A 15,057-nucleotide genomic window follows, 5' to 3' on the forward strand; every position below is an offset into this window, starting at 1 on the left:
ATTCCCCCACATCTTAGTGGATTGAGATCTGGTGACTGCGTCGTTTGAGTACAGTGAACTCACTGTTGAGATAATTTGATCTTTGTGACATGGAGTGTTATCTGTACATTAACAATACTCAGGCATGCTGTGACTTTTTTGCAATGCTTAGTTGGTACTAAAGTTTTACAAGAAAATATCTCCCACATCATTATACTGTTTACACTGAACAGTTTATATAAAGAATTATGGATCCATGCTTTTGTGTAATTTACATCAAATTCTGACACTGCCTTCTGACCAGATGACATTTTTCCATTTTCCTAGCGTTCCAAAACGGGAACAATAGGAAAGTATTTGTCTCATTCCACTGCCAAATGCAATAATAAGTGCAGTATTTATATATGGAATCTCAGTATGCCTATACCAGTACCTACGTGTAGTTACGTTCCTATTCTACATACACATTTTGTGGAAATCAAGAAAAATAATTCCAAAAAGCTTCTATTAGAACTAAAATTTATAAGACATGAAATCTATGTTTTTACTTCTTCTTCTCGCGGGGGAACAAACTCTGCTGGCACTGTTTCTGGGGACCCTTTTTACGAACGGACAGACCAAACAACGACTCGTTCAGCTAATTTTCACATTTTTACCATTGTTTTTGGTATAATTGGACAAGCAAGGATGCAGACTATATTCACACGCTACAGTTGTAGATAACCGCTAACTCCACAAAAATTACGCGTTTTTATTTGCAACAGTATTTGCACAGCGTTTTTATTTAACAGTATGTCGGCGGCCGTTGCTCTGCTCCCCGTTACAAACTGATTGTTTTTTCTTTTTTTGGACAGAAGTCACAACAGAGGTTAGTGTCAGTCACGAACTTAGCACTGATGGGTTGGAAACTGTCACGCAGAAAATCTTCGTATTTTTATTAACTTTATATGATTTATATTAATGGTAAATTAACGATAAAAAAATCGAAAAAGAAGTCGCATCTTCGTTGCTTGTGGTGTTTGTTTTGTATTAATTTAACTAAAAATGTAAGTACTTTTAGGCGAGTTGGATCTTATCATTGAGGGCGTATTTTCTGTTCAGTCTTTAGATAATGTTGCTGACAAGTGCTCGCCTGTCCAAAGTGCTGCAGCTCACCCTGGCGGTCATCAAACCAGATGCTGTGGCTCATCCTTTGATGCTAGAGGTAAGCTGCCCTCATGTTTAAGTTACAGAGTTTAAGACCTAAGATTACACAGTTGAAGTTGTAGTCTGAAAGCTACAGACTACCACAGATTCAACAAGGTGCTGCAAACATTCTTCTGAGATTTTGGTTGATATTGACATAATGGCATCACACAGTTGCTGCAGATTTGTTGGCTGTACATTCATGATGAGACTCTCTTGTTCCCACACATCCCAAAGGTTCTCTATTGGATTGAGCTCTGGTGACTGATCTGTGGAGGCCATTTGAGTGCCGTTATCTCATTGTCTATGTTCAAGAAACCAGTTTGAGATATTTTGAGCTTTCTGACAGTTGTAATACTCAGACAGGTTGTGGCATTTAAGTGTTGTTCAACTGGTACTAAAAGTGTTCCAAGAAAATCTCCATCATTACACAACCACCATCAGCCTAAACTATTTATACAAGGCAGGATGTATCCCTGCTTTAATGTTGTTTACACACAATTCTGACTCTACCATCCAAATGTTACAGTAGAAATGGAGACTCATCAGAACCTGATAACATTTTCCACTCTTCTGTTGTCCAGTTAAGGTGAGCCTGTGTGAATTGTGGAGTCAGTTTCCTGTTCTGTGCTGACAGGACTGGCACCCAGTGTTTTCTTTTTGCTCATGTAGCCCATTTGCTTCAAGGTTCAACATGTTGAGAAATTCTCTTGTGCAGACCTTGGTTGTAATGGGCGATTGTTTGAGTCACCGTTGCCTTCCTATTAGCTCAAAGCAGTCTGGCCATCCTCCTCTGACCTCAGGCCCCAACAAGTAGATCATCGATTTCTGAAATACATCTATTCTGATGGTCTGTTTGAAGTTCAGCAGGTTGTTTTCATCATGCCTACATGTCTATTAACTTGCTGCCATGTGATTGGCTGATTTGATGAATGAGCAGTTGAACAGCTGTACCTAATAAAATGACCAGTGAATGTTATTTTCATTTTTCAAGATTTCAAACATTTGTCGCTCTTTCTCAGGGCGTAACAGTTTGCATGGTGTGATTTAAATACTGTGTTCCTTATTTGTTTAATCTATAAAGATTAGTTTTTGGAATTAATGAAGCATAAATGAACATATCTTTCTGTTTAATTGCTTTTTTTTTTTTAACCCACTGTCAAATAAGACAGCAATTAATTAATTGATGTTATCTGTTCTGATATCAATTTAATCGAGTGGTAAAGAAGCATTTGCTCACCTCACAGACCTGGATGCTTCAAAATCATAGCAGCTGTGTCTATCATAAAATATTCCATCAGTGATAGGTTTAATTTCACTTGTTAATGTGCATTACTTTATTGTCATCTCAAGTTAAAGCACAAGAGGATGACCTTTTGAATCAGAGCTGTCAATTTTTAACTTTTTCTCTGCAAAAAAATCTACACACAGTAGGAAAAAGCATCTAAAGTTGATCCAGTCATGTTTTGATGCAACTTGGAGGACAAACATCGTGATTTCTGTCTTTCAGGCTCTTCACCAGAGAATTCTAGACAACAACTTTGGGATTGTTAGATGCAAAGATCTGGTCTGGAGACGACAGGACTCTGAGAGGTTTTATGCTGAACATTCAGGTTTGGAAACAATTCATTTGTGTTTAAGCTTTACTTAAAAGTACTGCTGTAGTATATGATGTACCCAAATAAATGACTCAGCAGCCTATTTTAGCAGGGTGCACTGTATGTATGACAGTTAAAAGAAATAAATGTCTTGTCAAATGAAGGATAGCTGATTTCTCCTTTTTGTTATTGAAGGTCTTTATTCTTTCTTTCTTTATTATTTCTGTTTTACAAATCTCAGGGAGATTCTTCTATCAAAGACTTGTTGAATTCATGTCAAGGTAAGCCTCCATGCTTATATCATGGACAGATTTCGTTGACTCCATGTGATTGAGTTACAATTTTATGTGTTTGGATGATTGTTGTTGGGTGTTGTATTTTAAATGGAATAATGGATGGAGAGCCATCAGCACCTCTGCTGATAGCACTCCAATTTCATGCTCAGTAAGGCACCAGTAAACGATTTTCCCAAAACAGGACAACAGGAGTTTCAGTTATCCGTGTTTAGAACACAATTCCCTGGTGCAGTAGCCTAAATATCGCTATGCAGACCACTCACAATAGGTCCTCCCGCTGCGAGCCTCCATTGGATTGTTAAAGGTGTTTGTAATTACTTTGTCTTTTTTTTTTTTGTCTGCTCACAGCAGTGAAGCAGTAGTTGCTACAGCAACCCTTCTCTGACTGCTGCTATTGATATCGCAAACATAGGAAGCATCTTCAAGTGTGTCAGCCAGTCAAGCTTGATGCCGCACCAGCTGGCATTGTTTAGCTAAAACGGATTTATTTATGGCTGAACTGTCTTCCCAGGAGGTCCTGCGGGCGAATAGATTAGATTTGTATGAAGAGTGGTTTTTTTTTTGGTCTGTTATCTAGAAAACATCAGCAGTGTTCAAAGTCAGATTCATGACTGCTGTGGAAATTTGTCCTCAGTGGGCCAATGCGAGCGTACATTTTAGCCAGGGAGGATGCCATAAGCCACTGGAGAGAACTGATGGGGCCGACCAAAGTGTTCAGAGCCAGATTCAACTCGCCTGCTTCCATCAGGGGCCAGTTTGGACTCACAGACACAAGGAACACAACTCATGGCTCAGGTAAAAAAGCTCCCAAGCTTCATAATGCTAAAAAAAATGATAACAAAATGATATGTGTAATGTTAATAATCTATTATTGTGAATATATCATCTTAAAAATATGCAAGAGGTAATAGTGGGGCGATCGTGGCTCAAAGAGTTGGCAGTTCGTCTTGTAACCGGAAGGTTGCCGGTTCGAGCCCCTGGCTCGGACAGTCTCGGTCGTTGGGTCCTTGGGCAAGACACTTCACCTACCGCCTACTGGTGTTGGCCAGAGGGGCCGATGGCGCAATATGGCAGCCTCGCTTCTGTCAGTCTGCCCCAGGGCAGCTGTGGCTACAACTGTAGCTTGCCTCCACCAGTGTGTGAATGTGAGAGTGAATGAACAGTGGAATTGTACAGTGCTTTGAGGGCCCCGAAAAGCGTTATATAAATGCAATCCATTATTATTATAACTCCTGCGGTTACCAGGTTTACACATGACTCAATTTCACATCTTTTAAAGCCCATCAGTTTCTATAATGGTGTTTGGTGTCATTGGGCAGAAAACAGAATAGTCATAGTCTGTGCAAAACACTCCTCTTTTCTTTTTGTTTCACTAGAAAATTGGGAAATGGGTGCAATGATTTATTGAAACATGCATGAAAATAAAAGGCAAAAACAGCTTTCTGTAGTTTCAGGAATAGTTCTCCAGGCTTTTTGAAGGACATGAAAAAACAAACAAAACATTCTTCAGAAGATGGTCAGGTAGAAGGACTGGACTGAAAATGAGGGAACAGCAGAAATCATGGAGAGCTATTTCTATTATAAGATTTATTATAAGTCTGGCTTATTTGGGGAAAAAACTATAAAGAATTGAAGGCTCAAGACTTTTGCACAGTATTGTACATTTATATTTTGAACATGTAACAAGTAGTATTGCTGCATGAAATATGTAAGAAATGTTTAAGATTTGCGTTTATTTTCATAGCAGATCTTGGAATCCATCTTAATATTTTATAGTAACGTGTCTGTCTGGTTGCACATAAATGAAATTTTTTAGACCAATTAAAAAGAAGCCTGTAATTACTATGCAAATTTTTGATTTTCCATTCTGTTATTGTTTTCTGTAGATTCTCTTGAGTCGGCTCAAAGAGAGATTACTTTCTTCTTCCCAGACTTCTGTGCAGACGAGTGGATGAAAACGGAGGAGCCATTGTTTAGATCAGGGCAGATCCGTTATGACCATCAAAACCAGATTCACACACTTTCATTGTCAAGCTGACACCAGATCAGCTCAACGCTGTCAACATCATCAGTATAAAGACTATTACTGTTTATCTATTGCTCACATATATACAGAGGTACCTCAGCTGAAGGCCACATGATTACCTGATTGTCTTTGAGCATGCCAAATGAGTTCATTTTAAAAGGACAGTACATTTCGGTGTGTAATTTATTATCATTAGAAAACACAAATAACGACAGAATTTTAAAAAGTAATCTCGATATCTTACAAAACACGATGCTGTTCGTGAGCGCTTTTTCTTTTTTATTATCACAAACCTCCGTCCAGGCTTCACTGTAAATAGTGCAATCATCACAGTCAGTTTCCTGAGCCTTTTGCTTTGTAGGACAGCAGCGACTACAAATGGTGCATCAATGCCAAGTAACAAAACTATGAAACATTTATATCATATTAAATAATATTGCAGTAATAGTTTTACATCTATGTTAATGTTCAACCACATCTTAAAATGTGAAAATACTCTGGATTAAACTATTTTCGAGTTCAGTGCTAAGCAATGATTTCTTTACACTGATGTGGAAACAAGCTGTCAGCTGTGATATACTACAATTGCTTTTAATATGACATTCGCTGTAACATACCACGTTTTGTTTTTCCTGTTACCCCATGCTTGTTTGATCAAATGTCTCTTGTAAAAGTCTCCAACATGTCAGTAAAACATACATCGTACAGTATTAAATGCACTAGAAATCTGATTTTTGTGCTTTCGACACCTGTCAGACCACAAAACCTGTTCGATTTCTTTCACAGTCATAATTATTTTCATTTTTTGGCTTCTTCCAATGTCCCCCTGCACTCAGGTGTTTTGTGTCGCCACCTGTTTGATAGCTTCCACTGGTTTCATGACCTCATATGTCGTGAGGGACTTCTTCACCTTCCCGTTCTTGTCCACCTGGTGGATGCTCTGGGTGACTGTAATGGTCACCTGCTTGGTCGACATCCGATTGTCCTGCCATTTTGTCTGTTAATGGAGAATAAATGGACAATAAAAAATAATAAAAAACACTGAAATACTGACAGTGTGGTAAATATTCTTCCTGGGGTCCTACACACTCAAGCCAACATCAACAACATGTCAGTGTAAAACAAGCCAATTCTGCTTATACAGACAGCACTGAATTTCGCAGAACATAAAACTAGTTTATAAAAGGACACCAAAAGAAGCGATAGTCAACATCTGCATTACTTCATTGCATCCAAGTGACTTCTTCAGTCTCAGCTGACTGCAGGTTATCCCAACCTTATAAACAGTACATTTGCACAGTAACTGAAAACAGCCCACTGAATGAACAATAGGTTGACAGGTCAGTTCCTTGATCATTAATATGCAAATTGTCATGACCATTGATAAACAACCATTGATCAAAGACCATTGGTTAATGGCCATAAGTACCATTCACAGAGAGTTGGGGAATGGCTGCCATCACAGCATTGTAAGATGGTGAAAGATGTACCCTTTGGCCCCCTCCTCGATTCATAGATGGTCTTTCCCTTTTCACGTTATGTCTCTGTCTTCATGTCTTAACAAATATTTTAATTCATCTTTAGTACTCTGTTGCATAATATAAACTGGTAAGGAGTTCTATCCTATCATAGTTCTGTAAATTGTTTTCTGTGTGCACTTTTTGAAATTTCTTTTGATGAAGCACTCAACCAGATTACACTTCAGTAATCAAACTGCGACAGAACAAATTGTTTTAAAACATGTTTTATAGCCTCTGATGTCATTAATGTTTAAACCACACCACTGACAGACCTCTACCTATATTACTTATTAAATTATAATATCAGTATGTTTCGACCATGTTAATTTACAATCCACTGTTCTACCTAATCAGTTTCTCTCCTGGTCTGCAACTGTGCCATGGGAATATTATTATTACCTAAGCTTAAGTATTTGTTTTGTTTTTGGTTGATACCTGCATTACCATACACTTTGGTTTGCTAACATTAAACATCAGTTTATTATCTTTCATCCAATTTTCTACTGCCTTCAAATATCTAACATATCAATTGAGATATTCAAATTTTTAAAAAAGAATCGTTAATAAAATCCAAAACTAACAGTGGTCCCAAACAGGTACCTTGAGGCACTCCACACATCACATTTCTTGTCTTTGACATACTATTAAAATAAATGGTCTGCCTGTGATTTGTCAGATAGCTTTCTAACAAATTTCAATGACATGCTTGCAAAATCTTAGAAGTGATTGTATGAATGTGTTTAGCTCCAAATGTGAAACGAAATGTTTGATGCGCCACACCTTAGATGTAGGTCAGTATTGCAGGGAAAAAAAGGTGCTGTGAGCTGTCTCGAGCACATTTAAACACATTACAGAAGGAAAGGCTTACAATCTCTTCAGTGTGCAAAACACTTCTGCGCTGCACTGTGGTTCCAGAAGAAGGCATCGTCGTGTCCTGCCGCGGAGAGCCCAGCGCTGTTGGTGTGCTGCTGGGCTTCACATCGTTCAGGCTGGCTTCAGACATGGCCGAGCAGACCTTTAGGTAGGCCTGAGCCGGTGGCGGGAGGCCGTCTTCAAAGAAATCTGGAACTGTAAAGATGTAGAGGTTCAGCTATGTCTGCTTATGTGTTTGTAGCTTTTATACATTTCTATGAATTTTCGTTTTTTTTCTCTTGAAGTTAATCAATTTCAGCTTTGTAAGATAACCGCTATGCCACAATTAGCTTCTGTTAGAAGTCATCGGTAAATGAAACGGTAGCGATTACATATGGACAACTTAGTTGTCTTACACTGAACCAACTTGATGGTACTGTGGAGGCGTGAGCTGTGATCAGTTATTCGCAGGTAGTCGATGTTTGCATTTTACAGATGTGTGTACACCTCATCTCCTCGTTAATGTGTGACCATGTGTCTAATGATGACAGATGACATATGGTGCAGGTTGGACAAAACCAAAACACGAAATGAGGACATTTTAATGAATATTTTCTCTAGACATACTGAACCACAACTTATTATGATTATTATCATAAAAATCTGTTTGGTTCCCAGCTGCTGATTAATTTAGCCAATTTTGGGTCTGTTTTATCTCTCCACATTGAAGCTCAAGTCAATTTGCCTTCACAATTACATCAAGGCTCCTCTCCCTGCATTCACTCATGCCTGTATCTGTTGCCATGAGAGCTGAGCCCTGTTTGAGCACAGTGGCTTTTGAAGCAGCCTATCATCCCCATTTACTGACTCATCTCCCCTTGGCTTCAAAGAAAAGAAGAGGATCCATCTAAGAGATTTATCTGTTTCTGATGTCCTGACCTGTATGTAGAGACACATACAACTAACTGCACACTAGAAGAACAAAGGTCTCTAAAGTGGATACTTCCTCTGTCACTCATGTTTCTGTTTTCTTTCTTCTGCATAATGGATTCTTGTTGAAATCAGGCATGCCATCAGCACAGCCCTTGACATGAAGAGATGGTCCACTCCGCTTTGATAGAAAGAGTGTAAAGAATGGGCAAGTCATTGCTAGTATGTTCAAATTATTTACAGCAGTGAGATTTTAAAGGATGTACCTTACTCATGTAAAACGGCAGTAGAACAGTAACATTAGAAACTACGGATTGATGCAAAAACAAACAGATTTAAAATCATCTGTTACAGATATATTAAATTCTGATGGGGAAGCCTCCCACCCCCCTTTATATTTCTTCATACAGTAATCAAGGATATTTCTTTTCAGCAGGTTAAATTAATGCCTGCTCCGGTTAAGAGATTAATTCAGTATTCATTCACCCATCTGCTCAGCCATACAGTAATTCATTCTTCTTACCAGGGCTGATTGTTTTCTCAGAAGTGAAGCCAGCCTCTGAGTTCTCAGAGGGGATGCTCTGGATGGATGACAAGGGGATATCTGTGTCTGTGCTCGTCAGCCATGTCGACTCCGTCTCTTTTGTCCAGCTCTCCAGGTAGCGAGGCTCCAAAGCGTCAGTTCTGCTGCCCCCACAGCCCATGACTCTTCACTTCCCAGCTCAAAAAGATTCACACTGGAAGTGATTTGAATCACAGTAAACTGTGATGTTAAGTGTGTGTCTACTGATCCAGTTCTTTACATGACATGCACTGCAAAACAATCTAAATTACTTAAAAATGATGAGATAATTACTCAGTGTGCCTGCTGTGCACTGTGAGTGAACAACCAGACCTCTGCAACACAGGAGTCATCCAAATACACTTATTTATGCACGTTATTCTCTCATATGAGAGATATGACACAAACACATACTTACAGCACAGCACACAGCTGTGGGAGAAGCTGAGAGCCCTCATACAGTTAGTATGCATCAACTTCTATCCTTCAGAGAGCAGATTATGTGGTCCCACCCTGTGTTAACTCAGCTATTTTAGTTTAGGTTTGTTTAAGCAGCATCTTCTGATTATTAAGTAGACCAGGGAGACCGTGTTCAAATCTACAGGAGAGAGATGAGAGAAGTTATTGAAATGTGTGTTTTTCTATCTGTCTACGTATTGCAAAATCAAGTCTTCCTCAAATTGCATGTAAATAAATTCTCGGTTTCACTGATTGTCAGACACTGAATTAGCCGTTCGCAGTCAGGCCTTCGGGCTCTTTATACCGTCCTGTTTAACTTATTTAGCCCCCCCTTCAGATCATGTAGGTGGAGAGCGCTGCTGTAAAGCCATAAAGTCGCATATAGGCTGTTATATAAGCGAAGAAAAACACATAAATCATAGTATATGGATCTGTCAGCTGGCGATACATAGGCAGCTTTCGCGTCACTGTCATCGTCACAGGCCATAGGAAAAAATATCAACACTGCCGTGAAATACATAAACAGAAAGACGAGATGTAAATATGTATGACGGAAACGCGAATGGCGCTGTAATGCAGATGAATCAAACACCGGACACTAACACAGATGATCTCTGAAGGCTTACGGATGCTGGAAAGTCGGGTTTTTGTCTTGCCTCGGTGCTTTTCCAGTGTGTCGTCTGCCAGTCAAACCAGTAACACACTGTTAATAATAATAATAATTATACTGGCGACACGAGCACAGCCGGTAGCACGCTGCGCGTCCGCACGCTGCTGCACCACCAGCCTCTTCATTCATCCTCCTGTAAACACACTGAACGGCGGATCTGTGGCGGAGCGGTGTATGTTAGAGCGTCCATCCTCTTGTCCTGAGGATGAGGGGGTGTACTTGAATTCAAGCAGAAAAAAAAAAAAATCAAAGTATTACCTCAGCTGTTGCCAGGTAAACTTCAAAATAAAATAACGGTCCTCTGCGAGCGTTGATTGACTTTTGTTTGATAACCGCGAAATGAGTTGCACTTTATTTATTTCATTTCATATTTTATGACAGTATCTGATTCCAAATTTCTTGTCTATGCGGCCTTTAAAAAACGTGTTTACAGTCCTGACAAAAACTACTACTTCTACTATTACTACCACAAAACTATTGCTACTTAGATGTCTAAAGTGTATAGTTTCACATATGTTATAACATTTGATCTTCCCTAACAGCCCTTACAACATTTTCAGAACCGCCTGACTATCTCCGCTTCCTTTTCTCAGGAGTGGGACCCATTGCGGTCTTCTGCTGCTGTAGCCCCCTCATCCTCACCACAGACTGCTTCAAGGTTCAGTCTGTGGTGTGTTCAGAGATGCTCTTCTGCAGACCTTGGTTCCGGTGAGTTGTTATTTGAGCTGCTGTTCCCTTCCTATCAGATTGAAGCAGTCTGGTTATTCTCCTCTGACTTCTGACATCAACAATTTTTTTTCTGACAAAAACTTTGTTTCATAAATACATGACAGTCTGGGCAATGAGCAACAGAACATTTTATGTAATTTTACACAATTAGCAGGTAGAAAAACTGAGACATGCTGCTGAAATTGCTCTTTAGTATGTATGTGGGAAAATCCTAGTTAATCAGCAGTTCTTCAAGTACTCAGACCAGCATGTCTGGCACCAACAACCATTCTGGTTTGAACCTCATCTTGACCACTTCTACATGTCAGGCAGAGACACCATGGTTAGCCTCATAGCAAGAACCTTTCTGGGTTTGAATCCACCATCTGGCCGATGCCTTTCTTTGCGGGGTTTGCATGTTCTCCACGTGTCTGTGTCAGTTCTCTCTGGGTTCTCTGTCTTCCTTCCACAGTGTAAAAACATGCAGTTAGTGGGGTTAGGTTCCATCCATCCATCCATCCATCCATCCATCCTCATCCGCTTTATCCGAGGCCGGGTCACGGGGGCAGCAGCCTAAGCAAAGAGGCCCAGACCTCCCTCTCCCCAGCCACCTCCTCCAGCTTATCCGGGGGAACGCCAAGGCGTTCCCAGGCCAGCCGAGAGATATAATCTCTCCAGCGTGTCCTGGGTCTGCCCCGGGGCCTCCTCCCGGTGGGACATGCCTGGAACACCTCACCCAGGAGGCGTCCTTGTCAGATGCCCAAACCACCTCAGCTGGCTCCTTTCGATGTGGAGCAGCAGCGGCTCTACTCTGAGCCCCTCCCGGATGGCCGAACTTCTCACCCTATCTCTAAGGGAGAGGCCAGCCACCCTTCGGAGGAAGCTCATTTCCTCCACTTGTATCCGCAATCTCGTTTTTTCGGTCAATACCCACAGCTCGTGGCCATAGGTGAGGGTAGGGACGTAGATTGACCGGTAAATTGAGAGCTTTGCTTTTACACTCAGCTCTCTCTTCCCTGGTAATTCTAAATTGCCCATTGGTGTGAATGTGAGTGTGAATGGTTGTGTGTCTGTCTGTGTAAGCCCTGCGACAGACTGGGGACCCTGTCTAGGGTTTACTCTGTCTCTCGCCTTATGGTAGGTGGGATAGACTCCAGTCCCCCAACCCTGAATTGGCTAAGCGGAAAAGAACAGATGGATGGATAAATGCACTGAGTTCCAGTGGTTCTCTACACTGACACGTCAAAACATCCTGTGCACAAAAACACCCTGTAAACATTTAAATATGCTACTTCAGTACTGCTTCAGTATTGAAGCTTCCCTTTACAATAAAAAGGCCCCTTCTCTCTCAAATCTGCATTTCACTGATTGCTTGTGAAACTCCTCAGTTGGCTGCAAAGTGCACATTCATCACACTTCTGTGCTGCGGTTCCACAATGAATTGAATGAACAATAAACAGCATCCCTCTTTGTGCTTTACTGCAGAGAGAACACTACAGGTCTGCTTGTGGAAATAGAGGTCATTTATATCTGCTGCCAATAAAGCACACTGCAAAAAAACAAAAAAAAAACCCCAACAAAAAACACGCACACACACAAACAAAGAATGGAGCTCAGACTGTAAAACCAATTCACTAATGTGATAGTTCGACATTTGTTCCTGTCAGAAAGAAAAGATTTAATGTGCAACATCATATGGTCTATGCCCCGGTCAGTTAGTGATGACTGCTCCCAGTACTGCAGATGAGGTCCTTTAGATTCCAAAGACTTGGCGGGATACACCAAACTTCTTAAAATACAGGGGCAAACAGAAAACTCGTCATTGTTCACTTTTTCATGTTGAGGAAGCTCACCGTGAGCAGCTCTCACACACCTGACCACCCTCCTACACACAGGTGCATTAGACCAAAAGCAGAACACACATTTCACCTCTGGCTTTACTTTGGGGATTTACCAAACTGCCAGTTGCCCTTTAAATACACAATAAACCATTAATTTGTGCAGATCTGGCTGATCCTGAGCCAAATCACATCTCCATGACTTCCTGTGCTCATTCCCCTGTCACCTGGCAAATAAATCTTGCTTCCTGTGGACAGCCTGGTCAATATGAAGCCGGACAGCTTTGATTTGTATGTCCTGAGCCTCTGTCCTATTGGACTACTGGTCAATAGGCCTGTCTTCCCATTACCCTGGTGATTAATGTGGCACACAGCCAAATGCTACACAGGAGTAAATTATTCCAGCAACAAACAAAGATCCATACAACAGCTTTTTATTTTAACAGTGAGCAAGTCTATGATACACTGTAATGAGTAACATTTTACATTTAAAATATGCACGGTGCATATGAAACATGTCCAAGGTGTCAAATAATGACGTAAGTTTCAGATAGATTTTTAAACTGCTGTTCAAAACTTCTATTTACGAAGGGCAGCCAATCAAAAGGAAAGAGAAGGCATCATTAAAAGGAAGAATGCCAAAAACTACTTGTTTTCAGCTGGGGACAAACTGAGGAGGGGCTGTACCAAAGCCCCTGTGGAAGATCGATCATTTTGAATTTTGAATCATGCAAAGCTAATCTAGTAAAGTCTAAGAATATTAAAACAATTGAGCTGTAAAGGTCCACTTTAAAAAGTTCTTTCTTATAAAGCAGCTGCTAAAGTTCAGCAATTGTTAAATGCATGACACTCAAGATAAGAAGTGAGTTGTCATATTCCCTTTAAATTTATGTACAGTCTGTATGTGTCAAACCTCTCCCTTGTGTTTCCAGCTGGGTTTTGTTGATAGCAAAAATGTGCACTCTCCACTGATTTGCTAAAGTTTCTGTGAGAAAGAAAATAACTTTTTCTGGCAAATTCAGTTAGGCAAGGGAGTAAATGAGCCTATGTGCAACAGTGAAGCGGCCAAATCCCAACTTTCACTGGGATTTTAGTGAGACAGCCAGTGTGTTACAGCACAGGAAAACTAATTAGGAAGCTTAGAACTTAGGGTGGGAAAAAACATGGTTTTGCAATCAGATTAGCTGCAATGATGATCAAAGGTATGCCATATTGTTCTAAAACTTAAAACTTTTAGAGTTTCAATTCTTTAAATTAACATCACTTGGAAAAACAAAACCCTTTGGGAGGGACACTGAGATGTTATCATGTCCGCTTGTCTGGATTCCATCAGCAAATTGTTGATACTGGAGCTGCCAGCGGCACAAAGAGCAGCTTATCCAGATTGAGGTTTGCCTCGAGGTTGTGGTTCATCGGCATCAATCACATCTCGGGGTGTTTTTCTGGCACAGACGCGCCTCCTCTCCTCAGACCGGCAGCGGCAGTCTCCTCCTCTCATGAGACGCTTTGCCAGAGATCTCTCCAGAGGTTGTGTTCTTTCAATCCATCACAATCTCAGAGAACATGGCACCTTTTCATTAGTGCAAAGTGTTCCAGAGCAGGGGAACGACCACTGCCCCGAATAAGCATGCGTGGCTGAAATGAAAGTATTTACTCAGTCAGTGTAATGAGATGTGGATGGGTTTATTTACACAGGGCCATGAGGGCTCAACGCAACACTTCTGAAAGATTGTCAAAAATTAGTAACAAATCTGCTTCCAGCTTAGTCTTTTTATTAAAGGAGAAATTACTTCTGGACTGTGTCCTAATAGAGCCAGGCGAAAGAAACCACACAGGACAGCTTCTTTAAATAGCTCTATATCCTCCTTCCTATTAAAAAATTCTAATCTGGGAACATGCTGTATAAATTAATGTATTTCACCATATCTTGATGAAATGACTTTTTATCCTATTTAATTACCTAAGTAGCATGAAAAAAAAAACACTGTGCAGCAATTCCTGTGCAGCACTAAAAGTCATGTTTGCCCTAAAAATGATTCATATTGGCTCCATAAAAACCTCATTCTCCATGACTGATTTATGTAACTTCAGTTACTGTCATTTTACATTATCAGGGGGAAGTGCTAAAATTGATCTTTAGCCACTCCTCTGGCCCCAATTGATATTTCCGCCTTTTTAATTTCTGGCGAGGGCTGGCTCATAAACGCAGCCTTTGCACTTTATGTGCTCCATTCGTTTTATCCTGCTAAACACACAACTCTAATCCTATCAAAGGCAAAGAATATTCCAGAAAGGCCAATAGTGGAGCCTTAAGAAGCGAGAGAGCCGAGCATTAGTATTCATGGAATTTCTTTGGCGAGAACCTAGTTTTTAGGGAAAATTATCTCATGAAGGTGATGGAGCTTACATAAACAAATGGCAGGAGCACCCCCCC

The 15,057-nt window shown here is 40.5% G+C and overlaps 2 protein-coding genes across 4 annotated transcripts; one reads left to right on the plus strand and one right to left on the minus strand.

Moving 5' to 3' along the window:
* The first annotated feature begins 550 nt into the window (after nucleotides 1-550).
* Nucleotides 551-6,137, plus strand: nme6 (NME/NM23 nucleoside diphosphate kinase 6). Its single transcript, XM_040017138.1, has 6 exons — nucleotides 551-847; nucleotides 1,081-1,183; nucleotides 2,675-2,777; nucleotides 3,004-3,043; nucleotides 3,693-3,853; nucleotides 4,945-6,137. The coding sequence occupies exons 2-6, from the start codon at nucleotides 1,091-1,093 to the stop codon at nucleotides 5,094-5,096; spliced, it is 549 nt and encodes a 182-aa protein (XP_039873072.1). The 5' UTR covers nucleotides 551-847; nucleotides 1,081-1,090; the 3' UTR covers nucleotides 5,097-6,137.
* baalcb (BAALC binder of MAP3K1 and KLF4 b) lies at nucleotides 5,888-10,337 on the minus strand. Of its 3 annotated transcripts, none has more exons than XM_040017139.1 (5): nucleotides 10,034-10,337; nucleotides 9,367-9,546; nucleotides 8,910-9,123; nucleotides 7,473-7,672; nucleotides 5,888-6,081 (listed from the first exon to the last, which is right to left on the minus strand). In XM_040017139.1, exons 3-5 carry the CDS (start codon nucleotides 9,088-9,090, stop codon nucleotides 5,917-5,919), a joined length of 546 nt encoding a protein of 181 aa, XP_039873073.1. In that variant the 5' UTR covers nucleotides 9,091-9,123; nucleotides 9,367-9,546; nucleotides 10,034-10,337; the 3' UTR covers nucleotides 5,888-5,916. The 3 variants fall into 3 exon arrangements, with proteins under 3 accessions (XP_039873073.1, XP_039873074.1, XP_039873075.1); XM_040017140.1 differs by having other exon boundaries at nucleotides 10,011-10,337; XM_040017141.1 differs by lacking the exon at nucleotides 10,034-10,337 and having other exon boundaries at nucleotides 9,367-9,966.
* Nucleotides 10,338-15,057: the final 4,720 nt, after the last annotated feature.

This window comes from Simochromis diagramma, unplaced genomic scaffold (genome assembly GCF_900408965.1).
Source record: "Simochromis diagramma unplaced genomic scaffold, fSimDia1.1 OVJJ01000802.1, whole genome shotgun sequence".
NCBI classification, from domain to species: Eukaryota; Metazoa; Chordata; class Actinopteri; order Cichliformes; family Cichlidae; genus Simochromis; species Simochromis diagramma.